Source organism: Neofelis nebulosa, chromosome 13, assembly GCF_028018385.1.
Source record: "Neofelis nebulosa isolate mNeoNeb1 chromosome 13, mNeoNeb1.pri, whole genome shotgun sequence".
Classification (NCBI taxonomy): domain Eukaryota; kingdom Metazoa; phylum Chordata; class Mammalia; order Carnivora; family Felidae; genus Neofelis; species Neofelis nebulosa.
Genome location: NC_080794.1, coordinates 62,203,672 through 62,218,978, shown reverse-complemented (window position 1 = coordinate 62,218,978; position 15,307 = coordinate 62,203,672). Strand labels below are relative to the sequence as shown.

Sequence of the window (15,307 nt, the reverse complement as noted above, 5' to 3'; positions counted from 1 at the left end):
CTGCACTACAGGAGAGCACCAAATTTTGGTGGTCAGTAAGCTTTCTCCACCCCATCCAGGGGCACAAGCTCTGGTGCATGTGGAGCTCACTTCATGTGCCTACCCCTCTGTCAAAGATCACAGCCTGAGTGGTTGCTCTCTAAGTCCTTCAAACGGTTGTTTTATATATTTTGTCTTGGATTTTGAGTTGTCTGTGACAGAATGGTAATTCTTACACCAGTTATTCCATTATGGATTGAATAGGAAGTAGTTCTTGATTTTAACCCCAGGCTTTCTTTTTTTCTTTAATTTTTTAAAATGTTTATTTTTGAGAGAGAGAGAGAGAGAGAGGGAGAGAGAGAGAGCAGGAGAGGGGCAGAGAGGGAGACACAGAATCTGAAGCAGGCTCCAGGCTCTGAGCTGTCAGCACAGACCTCACAAAGCTGTGAGATCATAATTTGAGTTGATGTTGGATGCTTAAACGACTGAGCCACCCAGGCGCCCCTAACCCAACATTTCTTAAACCTGTTTGACCATGGAACCACTTTTCTTCATATAACAGTTATTAAAAGACTTTGAAAAACATTTTTGCAGAGTAAATCTATACCACCTCCATTCCTTTACTTATCTCCCCAGGTGTTTGCTTTTGTTGTTTTGGTTTTCTTTTTATTTTGTTGTAATGTTTTGTTTTCTAGAGAAATTTGAGTTTAGCTCAGTTTTGTTCAATTGGTCGGTATTGTTAAAGTAGGCAAGACTAAAGGCAGTTGGAAAGCAATTGTACTGGATTACAGGACAGATGAAGTAAACACAGTACTCTCTAGCTCCACATGGGCAGAACAGAGAAGGAGGCGTGCTTGCTATCTTTTGCTTAGTACATACAAGATCTCGGGTTTCCTACTTTATCTCTGTGAGCCACAGTTTGTAACCTGCAAAACAAGGAGTGTTCATGACGTTAAATGAGACCCATTATGTAAAATATCTAGTAAATAAGAAGTAACTTAATACATATAAGGCTCCTTCCTTCCTCTTTCTTCTATGTTCTCCTAGTTAGTAAGGCACTAACTTAATTATAGTTAAGTTAGTTGTGCTATTCTGCTACAGATATTGACAATTATATGAAAAGATGACAGGGAAAGAATGAGGTAACCATATAGGCAGTTCCCAATAAATAAACACTGAGTTTCAAAAGTATTGCATATAGATGGTTAGGTTCTAGTAACTTAGAACTTGACATTCTTACTATTGATGCCCCACAGTTAATTGGCCATGAAGCTAATGACTGAAGCTTTGAGCCCCTCACTTGTCTTGGCTCCCCAGAGTGCAGGAGATGCTGAAAGTTGTAGAATGTTCTAGGTGGAAAGGGGTAGAGCAGTTTGCTATCAGGAAGTAGTACTATGTAAGCATTTCTGATAAATTGCTGAAAAAGCTCTCAGAAAGAAAAGAGTTTGATTCTCTAAGTTTCTGGGGGGTTGTTGTGATGTATTTTGTCACCCTAAATGAATATTTACTTTTGTACCTAATTTTGTACTCCTGATTTCTTTTTCTTAAAGATGGTCCCACAAATTGTTTAAGTTTCAGAACTCAAACACATGGATCTGCTCCTGCCCACACTTTTGCTACCATCATCTGCTACTATTCCGAAAAGTCCCAGAGGTGCTCTCCTCAGAGCCCACTCTGATGGCTGGAGCTGCAGATAGCTTTCCTTCTCCTTCCTTGCCTCCCACACAGCTCACCTCAACATCGCTAGTATCAAAGGTCAGCTGTTTGAGCCTCTGCCAAGACATTGTGTGTCTCTACATACACCTGGTCCACTGGGGAGAATGACCTGGGCTCAAGACTCAGGACCCAAAGTGTGCAAGGAATTAGGAGAAAGAAAAGGTCAAATAAATGGGGCCCTTGGCAGTAATTGTGCCTCAGGGCCACACTTTTGGCTCATTGTGGATTAGTTTATTCAGGCACTCATGCTTTTATTAAATATAGTTTTTGAGTACCCATTATGTGTCTGTGGGATTTTCTGCAACCTTGACCTTTACTTGTACCGTTTTTCAATGATAACATTTTTCCAGAGTACAAAACTTTATAATTCCTGAAACTTTTCGTCAGCTTGGTGACTCCTGAATGGATTTATATGAACTAGTTTAAGAAAGCTAAAGAAACGAGGGGTTGTGGGAGGTGAGATGGGCTAAATGGGCAAGGGGCATTAAGGAATCTACTCCTGAAATCATTGTTGCACTATATGCTAACTAATTTGGATGTAAATTAAAAAAATAAAATTTAAAAAAATAAAATAAAAATAAAAAAAGGAAGCAAATTACAAATGGACACATGGAGAGTAATACAAAAACATATAAACTTTACAGAAAATTATTAGAATGCGGATTTATACTCTGCATAATGTTCGCTAAGGGTTTGGTTGTTTCATGAGTGGGACATTTGTATACAAGTTGTATTTACTTATCTGTGTGTCTTAATAAACTTAATAAACTATTAAAGTTTGAAAAAAATTAATTAATTTTAAAAAAGAAAGCTAAGGAAATATCTATATTCTGTAGGATCTTTTTTTTATTTGTAACAGTTTTCATTTCATCCAGGCTTTACCTGCCCAAAGTTGTTCAGAACACAAGATAAGAAGGTTGACCCAATTGCAAAGAAGATCAAGGATAAGGTAGCCTCAGAAAGAAAACCTAAAGGCAAGTGTGAAGAACAATGTGCTCAGCAGGAGCCCAGGATGAGGGCCTTTGGAGGAGGGGCAAATACAATTTATAAAGCCTTAGAGTGACTCAAGTCAGCCTCTCCAGTGTTTGGCTTCAAGGTGTCAGAATAGGTTTTATAGGTCAACAGCGTTGTTCTAATGATTATCCAAGTTTCTCCCCCTTCAGTGGGGAAGGCCCCAGTTTTATGGAATTACCTGCCCACTCAGCAGGCTGGGTGTTAGAATTCAGAGCAGACTGCCCCTCCTCCCTGAAAGCAGCAGGCAGCAAAATAGGTCCGGAAATTCCTGAGCATTGGGAAGCCAGCACTAATGCAATTACCTGAAATAAAAGAAGGGGTCAGATAATAAGGGGCAAAGGTTTTTCCTTTTAAAGTAAAGAGCCAGGTAAACAAAACCAGCTGCCCCTGGAGCCAACAAATTCTCCTCATTAAATGTTTTAAGAGGCTAATGGGCATAAGTAGCTAATTGCAGTACAATCCTAAAGACTAAATCTAGGGTCCTGGGGAAGGGGGAGAAGGGGGATCAGGGTAAAAACCTGGCAGGCAGAGGTAGAAAGGAGATGAGACCTGCCCCTGGCAGAGGATCCCAGATGGCCAAAATGGAATTAAAATTAAAGTAAGAATAAGATGATTTGACCTGGAGTCACTAATGTTTCTGTCAGTATCCTTGTGGGATGGGCATGGCTGGGACAGTTTTAAATTTATACACTAGTAGAATAGGATCTGGAATAAGTTTTTTAAATAACTAATTATGGGAAATTTTATGTGCATTTACTATGAAAATCTCTGAAAGGCTATACAGCAAAATGTTAATGGGTTTCTCTAGGTGTTGGGCTTAATGGTGATTTTTCGTTTTCATATTTTAATTTTATTTACGTGCATCTTCTAATTTGCCGGTAATGAACACTTATTTCTTTTATAATAAATAAAGGGCAAAGTTTTAAATAAGATGAAAGGTAGTAAACTAGACATAAACATTAAGGGGGGCCTGAGAGTTGGTGAAGGAATTGGTAAGAGTTACTTTGTATATTCTGCCATGTTTCCCACCTCCCCAGATGTGTGCTTGATATGACCTGCCAATCTAGAGGCCAGCAGAGGGAGGAATAATGGTTGCTGGTATTGAGCCAGACAGGCTATTTGTCCACACACAAAGGTTTCAACCTCATTGCATTTGTAATAGTTCCCAGAAATGTTATTTCTACGCAGACTCTCTTGGCTTCAGCTTTTAGTTGAACAACTCAGCCACTTGTGGTTTGATCCTAAGAGATGCTGAAATTTCAAGAGCGCTTGGAGGAAGAATATGATTTACCTAAAAGTGTCCATCTAAGTGTTTGTAGAACCAACTATTCTGCCAGGGTTTATGTGGGAGATGCCAAAGCACCTCTAATTAATGAATTTGCTTTCTCTCAATCGTTACTTTCTTCTCTGATTTATTTGGTCTTCTGACACTTTTGTAACCATTACTAAATTAATTAACTCTTTGGAGAGACTGCTTAATAGCTAAGAATCATCTTTATCTTCCCAATGAGAAAGACAAAGGAAAGCAGAAAGAGTAGCCCTCAGGTCACTTGACAGTCAGGTGGAATCCAGTCCCATTTCCTTTTATCCAGTCTTGGTGAGAAATCACCATCTTCATCACTTTTAATGATTTAGTCTTACCAAATGGTTATGTCAGGCTACGCTACCTCCTTCATGTGATATAGTAGGCTCTTACCATAGGCAATCACTATCAGAGAACAGAAGCTCTGTTAATGGGCAGGAATTTTTCAAATAACCACAGATTATGGACACTGAATGTTTTCTTAGAAGCATTGCATTTATGAAGGGTAAATGCAGCAAGCTAATTATCCAAGCATACCCAAGACAAAGGCTTACGGTTTGTCAGACTCACATCAATGGTTAAATTGGCCCCTCTCTTAAAAGTGACACTAAATCATGGAGACCATAGTTCAAAGTACCATGGAAATAGTACAATATATATGTGTATTTAAGGCAGCACATGAATGTTGCTGGAACTCCAGTATTATATGGGGATTCCTTTGACATCCAAATGTAAATTTGACTCAGACTGAAGATATTAAAAAGACAATGTGGTGGTCAAAGTGGGAAAAGAAAGGACTCTTAGCTGAGCCAAATGTAGATAGAGGCAGTGCCCAGGGCCATAAGCATTTTAGAGGGTCTCTGACCTCTCGGTTAACTTCTCTTATCTTCTTGGAGAACTCATCTGCAGCCATGACTTCCTCCATTACTCATAGTCAGAAGACCCAGGTCTTTTCCTATCTCAACTTTTATCTCTACCTCCTCCTCCTATCTCCACTGGCCTATTGTGTATTTCCTCTTTGATGTTCTCTGAATCCTTGATATCTCAAACAACATCATCCATCCCCTTGACAAACCTAAAACCTACATGTTTTTGGCATCAGTGTTCTCCAAAATATTCTCTCTCACAAGCTCCTGGTCATCACTGATTCCCTTCCTCTTTCTCTTACACTCTATAGAAGCCTTCTTTTATTAGTTTTTCCTTCACAGCCTCTCACTTTTACTTCTTTCTGTGACCCAGATTCTTGCCTGCGGTACTGAGATAAGATAACCTTGTCACACTGCTTTCCTGCCTGGAGCTCTCCCCTCTCCAGTCTAATTCATAGTCCACAGAAATAGCCTGAGACCAACTGAGAATGATTGAATCCAGCTTGTTAGGTTAAAAGTGGGGCCAAAATGGCTCTAAAAAGCTTAAGCCAAAGTTTTTATTGGAATTGCTTCCCCACATGTCACATGAAGGAGAAATTGGACTATTTCTTGGTCCAAGAAAACAGCCATTGAGTGGACAGTAAGAAGGAGCAAATTTTAAACTTATATTAGAAGAGCCTTTCATGGATTCAAGCTGTAGTACAGTGGAAAAGTAGTAGTAGTATATGAGAGTGGGTTCTCTGTCCTAGATAATCACTTCTCAGGGATACTGTAGCAAGTTTACATGCTTTAAGCCACATGGCCATTAAGGTCTTCTCAAACTCGAAATTTTTGCAATGGAAACACAGCTCTTACCATCCCTTCCTTTGCCTCCCACCTACCAGAAATCCAGAGTCTGTTTTTGCTGTTCCGTACTTCCCTCATTCCAAATCATGCTCTCCTTCAGACAGATATTCCCCTGCTCACCTCATCTCATGGCTTTCCAGTCTAGGTCGCTGCCTCCAGTAACCTGGAGGGTACATTTGGTTATTGAATACCTTTTATGTGCCAGGATCTATGCCCAGCATTTTTCCTGATTTAATTGGTACAGTATACCCTGAAAACTGTGGGTTTGGGATTCTTTTTAACCAACTTCAAAGAAAGGGAAACCTAATATAGGTGGTAGGTGACAAAGCTGAAACTGAGCCAGAGTTTTCTAGGTTCCAAGTTCTGAGTACTTGAGAAAAGAGACAAAAAGAAGGAGTGGAGGAATGGGAGGCCCCTCAACTAATGACTAGGTTGGGTAAGGAGGGCATTCATGGGAATCCGACACATTGAAAAAGTGCATCTGATATTTTTATTTCAATAAGCATTAAACTATATGTGTTGCCAGCAAAACTTATAAATTATGATGTTTAAAATAGTTACTGAAGATTAACAGAGAGAAAAGAGGGGACAATAATATATTTGATTAAAACATAAAAGAACACTAATTACAGTGCCTGTGTATCATGTGCCTAGTAATCATATAATATAGTAACAAGTATTCATGTCCTTCGGTGTGTATTAGATTAATATTGCATGAATTATTTTTAATTTTAATATTACTATGTTTTGGGGCACCTTGGTAGCTTAGTCAGTTAAGCATCTGAATCTTGATTTCTGCTCAGGTCACAATCTCACAGGTCAGGAGATGGAACCCTGTGTAGGGATCTGTGCTGACAGCGCAGAGCATGCTTGGGATTCTCTCCTTCTCTCTGCCCCTCCCCTGCTTATGCTACCTCTCAAAATAAATAAATAAATATTTAAAAAATATTACTATGTTTTAATATACCTAGTTTCCATGTGGCAAGCTATCTAATCACACTTTAAAAAAAAATCAGTAATGCTTATAGTTAAGTACTGATAGGAAGAGGTTGGGGTTATAGGTAATGAACATGGCCATACCCAGCACTGTGTGTTGTACACAATAAATGTTTATTGGATCTGAGTCTAGTATCTATACCAAGAATGAAGTGAAAGGTCATGTCATTGTTTTGTTTTATTCACTAATGAAAGTAACCACCAAATTTTCAAAATCATGTACTTTGACATAGTAATTTTACTTTTAGGATTCTGTATTCATACATAATTTAACCATCAGTCCCCTGTTGTTTATGACCCCATCTTTGCAGCTGAAAATGAAATTAAAAAAGAACTAAGAGTTGTTGAGTGCCTACTATATGCCATACACTTTAGGTTTAACTGCTTAATCATTGATTAATACTGAGAAGTAAATATGTTACCTCTTTTTTTTTTTAATGTTTATTTATTTTGGAGAGTGAGAGAGAGAGACAGAGCATGGGCAGGGGAGGGGCAGAGAGAGAGGGAGAACAGAATCTGAAGCAAGCAGGCTCCAGGCTCTGAGCTGTCAGCACAAAGCCCGATGCAGGGCTCAAACCCACGAACCATGAGATCATGACCTGAGCCCAAGTCAGATGCCTAACCAACTGAGCCACCCAGGTGCCCTGATATGTTACCTCTTTTAAGAATAAGAAAACTGAGGCATGTAGAGGCCAATATCTTGCCCAAGTTCACACAGGTAGTAAATAGCTGATTTGGAATTTGAACTCAGATATTTCTGGGTCCAAAACCCATACTTTTTCCAACATACCAATGGTTTAAATGTTGGATTTCATGGAAATGTCTGAGGTGGTAAAGGAGGCCCAGGGGAAGGCTGAGTAGGTGGAACTCACATCTCACCCTCACTTCAACTAAAGCACCTGCTTTACAATTAAACAAATTTTTTAAAACATTCTAATACATCATGCATTGGTATGGGAATTTAAAATTAAAAGTAATTTTCACATAGTTCTATAATATATACTGATAGGTTGATGTCTTATTAAAAATGAGATGATCTATCCTTAGCCATCAGCTGGGGAGACCTAAGTGGGATGGAAAAGGCACCCAGGAGTCATAAGCATTTATTTTAATTCAGTTGATTTAATTTGGAATTTTGTAAAAATGGGGGTGGGGAAAGTTTAAGATAATAAAGATCACCTAAACCTGGGCCAGTCTTAGCTTAGTCTTCAGAGTAAGGATTCACAAAGAGGGGCCTCACAAAGCTGGATCAATCTGTTTTGGTCAAATGTTCACAACATACTATCAGTACAACTAACACAACCTGATAAAACCCACAGTGAATGCCGAACTTGTTACTACTATTTTAGGAGAGGGCTGGAAGACTAAGTCATCTGTCTGATTTATTTCTTCATTCATTCATCCATTCATTTATTCTGGAGCTGGTTGGTAGGAGAGGGTTGACTACAAAGTGAACTGACGATGAAACCTTTCAGACCCACTCACTACACTGTATCAGATTTTTGTGGTTAGTATTTGTTTTCTTATTTAAAGGTGTGGAAACCTATAAAAAATGTTTGAATATTCTTTCTAAACCTGTCACATACCTTTACTACTTTAAGGTGGGGACAGGGGTGGTATGGGATGGATGTTAAATTACTCTTCCTGGGGGAAAAAAGAGTAAGCATTTCCTCCATTACTTAATTTGTATTATGGATTCCTGTCCACTCCTACAGAGCAAGCAATGCAGGTTCATGTGACAGAGGTTGGAAAAAAATGACTCCACAAATGGAGGTAGAAATGAAGAAAATAAAAAGGAGATTACTTGTTTGAAAAACACCAGGGTAAAAACTTTTTAGGATGTGAAAGCCCAAGTGAACTCTGGGCTGTTTCCTCAGGCAACAGAGACCTCTGGTTAGAGAAGTGTATTTGTAGTCTCCTGTTCAAGATTTTACCTGATTCTTATTTTATTTTTATTCCAGTTGCTACATTGATGGCCGGGTGGTCAAGGTGATGGACTTCCTGAAAACTCGCCTGTTAGACACACTCTCTGACCAGATTAGGAAAATTCAGAAAGTGAGTAAAAGTCTCCTGGGAAGAAGGAGTGAGTTTGGGAGTAAAGCAAGGAAAAGGTCCTGGGGTCCCAGCTAGATGTTAGCACTGTGGGAACCAGGGTAGAAAAATAGTATAGTCCAGATCTCCCTTTCACAGCTGATGATTGTTGTTTATTGTTTTTAAAATTGAGAACAGTTTGAATGTGCCATTTCAAGGTTTAAAAGCTTCTCTATTTTAATAACAACTATTTTGTAATAGCTTGCTTCTAAATTGTGAGTTTCTTAAGGGAAGGCTAGATTTGCTTTGTTATTTTCTTTTTGCAGGGGCCTATTTGGGCCTACTTTAAAGAGAGAATGATTATGTTCATTCAGTGAAATTCTTGTCTGGGGCATTGGCCATATTTATTGGTTCTAAATAGTGTTAAATATCTCAGCCATATATACATTATTCCTAGGTGTCTTAGAATAGCCAAGTAACACCTTACTTTTGTAGAAATGTGGGAGAAGCTGTATTATATTAAGTAATGGCATGTAGGTCCTAATAGCAAGGCACCTTTGGTCAACAGTTCTTACACTTGAGTGCAGTCAAAATCACCAGAGTTGCTCAGAAGGTTTACAGTCTCACTCCTGATGTTCTGATTTAGTGTGTCTGGAGTGGATCTTAGATACCTCTTTCTTAGTAGTCATCTGTCAAGTAATTCTATGCAATGCAGATAACATTTTGAAATACACTGGATTAGTTAATTCTGAACTGTGAAGATGTTCTGTCTGCAATTTTCATCTGCCTCTACAAAATGATATCACATCTTTTGTTGCCTAGTCAGGTCATTTTTCCAGGTAATGAGGACCTTTTGAACATTCAACTACATCTTGAGCAAATTAAACAAATCTTTGCAGAAAAATAGCAGTGGGTAAACCCCCATTAATATGGGATGAATGAATAAATGAATGGACAAATGAATGAATGACTCATGTATAAAATTATCTGTGAAATAAAATTATACTTGGAGTAATCATAGAAAAGCACTTTTGATTGGTACAGTGGTAGTCTATATGCTTTTTTTTGGTATTCAAATCAATGTCCTGTTCAGATTACAAAAGCTTTTTCAGTCCTCTTGTTCTCAAAATGTTTTAGCAGCTAGGAAGCCTCAGGCCTTCTGGACTCCTATACCCCAGTCTATCCCTCTGGGGATCAGGTGCACTAGCCAGTATCTTTCTCTGTCACTGCCTCCTACCAAGCAAAGCCTAAGAGAACTAAATAATTTGAAATGTCTCTGCCAGTCTCTGTTTGACATTCATTTAGGTTTTAATATTTAAATATTTAATATTTACTGAACACTTAGCTAGTGCCAGGCAAAGTGCCAGGTGCTGGGGATACAAAATGGAATAAGACATGGTCTCTGCCTTCAAGGAACTCAGAGTTTTAAGGTTTAACAGCTGCTTTGAGCAGGTTGCAAAACATTACTTAAGGCAGTCAAATACCCCATTGAACACTGCAGTCTACTAAGCACTTTATGCTAATCTAATATTATATATTATTCTCTAAAAGGAGGGAGGAATGTCTTTCATTCATTCATTCATTCATTCATTCGTTTATTCTTCCATCCAATAGATATTTATTGAGTGTGTACCATGTTCTAGGCATGATTCTAAATGTTTGTGTTACAACAGTATACGTGATAGACAAGTGCCTAAATTTTTGACTTTTCTGATATAAATGTAATGACCTGATCAAAAGGCTGTCATTGGAAGTAAAATGATTCAGCGGTATCATGGCACTGAGAGTGAAGGTTCTAACTGTGCTCTTGTAATTATTTAAGTAGAACAGTTAACTCTAGGTCAGAACTAAGACAAAGGTGTTGGGAGTTAGGTTCTTCCCTTTCTCCCCACTACCCATTACTCTCCACCACCGCATACTTCTTACCCACCACAGAAGGTTCAAAGACTGAAATAAGTGGCTAAGCTCATCTTCTGATGTGTCCAGGCAGGGCCAAAGGAACTTAAAGAAAAGAGCTCAAACCCTGTGCACAACTGAGATTCAGACCTCTCATAGCATGTCTAATGGACTTCGCTGGGAGGGCCAGGTGCAGTTGCAAGGAGAAACAGTGGAGCCTCTAAGAGAAATGACCTGTATAAAGAAGGTGCCTGGCAGGGGTTGGCTAGAATTAGCAGTAGAACCTGATTTCACTTTTGGCTGTTGCAGATAGAACATGCCAGAGGTCCCCTCAGGACCTAGGTTAGGGTTCTGGTTATGATGTGCTGTGCAACAAATTACCCCAAAACTTAGTAGCATAAAACAATGGTTTACTGTGTCTATGGATTCTTTGGGTCAAGAATCCCCACAGGGCACTATAAGGATGGCTTGTCTTTGGCTCATGATGTCTGAAGCTTCAGCTGAAAGACCTGAAGGCTAGGGTGACTCAAAGGCCGGGGACTGGAATCACAAGGCTTGTTCACTTGCATGTACTGCAGTTGATGCCAGCTGTTGGCTAGTACCTTTGTTGGGTTGATAACTGGAATACCTACATATGAACTGTCTATGTAGCCTGGGTTTCCTTCCAAGGTTCAAAAGTCAGATGCCCAAGAGAGAGAGCCAGGTGGAAGCTGTACTACCTTTTGTAACCTACCCCCAGAAGTCACAGGGCTTCACTTCAACCATAGTCTATTCATTGAGACAGTCATCAAGACCAATGGAGATTTGAGGAGAGAGGAAATAAACTCTTCTTGATGGGAGAATAGCAAGATTCTAGAAGAGCATTTAAAACCAGAATTATTTTTCCAGTCATCTTTGGAAAATACTGTCTGCCACAGTTTCATCTGCCCTGTATCATTTAGTAGCCCTTCCATCATTTCCCTGTCTAGTTTCTTTTTCCAACTTTTCTTTTACAAGCTCTCACCAGATATTGCCTTAAATGGGTATCTGCTGGAGGTGTTGCTGGATCACAGATTCCCCAAGATTTGATTTATGGGGTAGACATTCCCTTGGCTGCACAGCCTGGACCCAGTGGCTAGGGCCTCCAAGATGCGAGTCTCTCTCACCACAGCCCAGGATGTGCTAGGTACTGGTCTGCTCTGGGGAGATGGGGACTGGGAGACTAGAAAAGGGTCACCAAGTTTTGCCAGTTAAAAAGTTGCTTTATCTGTTCCTGAAGTCCCCTGTGGGTGGGAGGGGGGTCTGGGGAATTAGAGTCCAAGATGCACACCGGCACAGACTGGCCAAACTTTTTTCTTCAAACTTCCAAAACCAGTTTATAGAGGGGCCAAGTAAGATTTTAATGCATATATACCTAGAACCCTCATCTAAAATCTAAAAGTATAATCTTTGTTTCTACTCTATTTTGAGAAGCTCACAGAAATTCTAATGATCCCCCTTAGGCCTACAGTGATGGGAAACGGGCAGATTTCCTACCAAAATCAATTCATGAAGGAGTGGTTAGATAAATCAGTGATGAGACTGTTTGAATAAGAGACAGAATACAGGATTTGAAGTCTAATGCTTGATTTGGAGTTCAGGCTTAGCTGTGTAACCATGGGTTGGGTTATTCACTTAACTTTTCTAACTTTGTTTATACATCTGTAAAATGATGGTGCTAAGAATACTCTCATCTTTCCCTTTCATGGAGATTAGGAAAGTCACATTACATTCGGCCCTATTTTGTTGATTGCTAATGAATGCTAATCTTATTGCTATTACTATTGTTGTTTCAGTTGTTGTAGTTTTTTATGTCTTTATTTTATTTTGTTTTTATTTTTATTCCATAAAAATATGGAACGCTTCATGAATTTGTGTGTCACCTTTGCTCAGGGGCCATGCTAATCTTCTTTGTATTGTTCCAATTTTAGTGTATGTGCTGCTGAAGCGAGCACTATTGTAGTTATTTTTAATAATAATTCATATGACTGGAGAAGCTTCCTGCTACCTTCATCCTCAACTTGTTCTTTGCTTTTTTTCTTCTTTCCTCTTTCTTTGAACCCTGGGGAGTATGGTAGGTGATATTTTTGGCATCTGAAAGGCAGTGACTCAATTGCTAAAAACAGCTGTGGTTTTCAAATTTGGACTGCCATTTACAGAAGAATTCTCTGTTTTCTGAGCAGTGGGCAAATTCTGGTTATATGAAAATCTACATTATGTATTTGAAAGCCAAAAGAGACAGTGTTTGGACAAGCCACTCCTTTGGATGATCTACACATTCTCTCCCTTCTATTAGAATAAGGATAATCATCTGTACTTTGGGAGATGAGTCAGGGGGAAAGAGTTGAGAATCTAACAATGTAAGCAAGAGTCAGATGGGAAAGTAAGAGATGTTTCAGATACAGTGCAGATGGTATAGTGTGGATACCTGGGCTGACTCCAAAACAATGACATAAGAACCAAGAAGAACCACTTTGGCTTAAGTCACTTGGACCCTATGATTTGTGTCTTCATCTCCTGGAGGAATCAGAAGAGGAAATAACACTTTTTGATATTATTTTCAGCAATTCAATAAGCACAGGAAGGAGTTGGTGAAATCCCAGTCATAAGGGAAGTATTTCCAAAAGTACTGTCCATATGATTGCATTTTGAATACTAAATAAACTGGACAATTTGCTTCCCTAATATTTGAAAAATTCCTTCCTTCTTCCTTCCTTTCTTTCCTTTATTTATCAACTGTTTATAACATTCTTAGTATTTTCCAGGCCCCTGAGGATTAAATGGTGAGAAAGACTTACATGTGGTCTAGACCTTGTGGTCTAGTGGAAAAATAGTTAATGAAGCAAGCAATGATAATAAGATGTGATGACTCTTATAACAGAGATGTGTAGGGTACTATGGGCACCCATGGTGGGAAACACTTATCTTAGTGTATAAAAGAAGGGCAGTCCTTCTAGAGAAAGTGACATTTAGGCTAATATCTAAAGGACAGGCACCTTCTAATTTATTTAGTTCTGAGAGTCTGATCAGAGGACTACCAGTGTTAATATATATGGTGGAGAGAATGGTTTATATGGTTCATAGTATGACCATTATCGTTCTTTTGTTAATATCATCATTGCTTATGATTGCTTACAGTATTTAATGAAGATGAACTCTTTTGAAGTGTCTTTACTTTTTCCAATATATGTGAGTTGCAGGATCAAGGAAGTAGGTGAGGCAGAAGAATATTTAATCCTTTTGAAGTAATTAATACATAAAAAGGAAGCTTTTGCTCTTAGCCAACCTTCTGGTTTACCCACTTATTTGAGCCTCTTAGTATATGAAAGGGGAAGGGGATTAAAAAATAACAGTTATTCTTGAGTATGATACAATAACTAGAAGCACAACTAAAGGAAAAATGAGGACAACAGTAGTGTTAACCTTTTGTGAAGAGAAGTAGAAAATGAAAATGACATTACTAGGGTAAGAACAGTAGTATTACCACAAAAGTCAGTGTTTGATTCACTCATTTATTTGTTAAATGTTCATTTCAGTGTGCCATTGCCTGTTTACCATAATGCCTATCACGTGGCAGGTGCTTAATAAATGTTAGTGGAAGGGAAATAGGCAGGAAGGAGAAGGTAAGCGAGCAGAGTAAAACAGTGGAAGAAGTGTACAAGAAGTAAAGTAGTGTCTCTGTCTCATTCACATTTGGATCTGCTATCTCAGCTGTTCACACGCAGAAGAATCTAATCTGCTCCTAACTATGCAGCATAGTGTTGACTAGATAGAAATTGATTCAGACAGCAATAAATGGGCTGTGCTTACATGTAGGCATAGTAGGAGAGTTTCTTCTGGGTATGTGTTGAGAGGTGAAGGAAAAGTCTCTTTGTTGTTCAAAATAACATTTCAGTCTGATTACTAATGCCAGATATTTCATTTGAAAAAAATAACCTTTCAGGGGCACCTGGGTGGCTCAGTCAGTTGAGTGTCCAACTTCGGCTCAGGTCATGATCTCACAGTTCACGAGTTCGAGCCCCATCATCAGGCTCATTGCTGTCAGCGCAGAGTCTGCTTTGGATCCTCTGTTTCCTTCTCTCTGCCCCTGCCCTGCTTGTGCTCTCCACCTCCCCAAAATAAATAAGCATTGTTAAAAATGTTTTAAAAAGAGAGAAGAAAAAAATAACCTCTCATTCTACACATTAGGAAGAGGATGCAAAATGTAAATAACCTGAGAAGAGGTAAACTACACTGGCTCAAAGTCACACTAAGGTGTTAATATCAAACAGAAGGTCCTTTCCCAAGAGCAGATTTGCATAGGCAGGGAGGAGAAACACAGGCCAAGGATATACTCAAGAGAGTCAGAGTACCCCAAATACAAATGGTGCCACATGAATATCTTGGAAGACATCCCTGAGTGTCTTAAGTTTTATGGGGGCTGAAATTCATACAACAGGAAACTCTTTAAGAAAAAGAAAACAAAACAAAATTGCATGTTTTAGAAATATATCTGACCACATGAACACAGTACTAGGGCCCCCTTCCCAGGATACCAGCAGAGGCCTGTGAGAGTGGGAAGCTGGAAGTTCGAGCTTCATGAACTTCCCAGTAAATTAGTTTCTGTGATGCCACTTGGCTGTGTATTTACAAATGGGACAGT

At 39.1% G+C, this 15,307-nt stretch overlaps 1 protein-coding gene and 1 non-coding gene across 4 annotated transcripts in view; one reads left to right on the top strand and one right to left on the bottom strand.

Annotated features, from left to right (window-relative positions):
* Positions 1–15,307, top strand: part of HPSE2 (heparanase 2 (inactive)) — a 688,711-nt gene that overhangs the window by 520,441 nt on the left and 152,963 nt on the right. For all 3 annotated transcript variants that reach the window (XM_058697425.1, XM_058697426.1, XM_058697427.1), the window contains exon 7: positions 8,682–8,775. In XM_058697425.1, coding sequence (XP_058553408.1) covers positions 8,682–8,775 — 94 coding nt within the window. The remainder of the gene's footprint in view (positions 1–8,681; positions 8,776–15,307) is intronic.
* Positions 12,514–12,620, bottom strand: LOC131494212 (U6 spliceosomal RNA). The gene has a single exon (XR_009253259.1). It is a non-coding gene; the product is annotated as a U6 spliceosomal RNA (small nuclear RNA).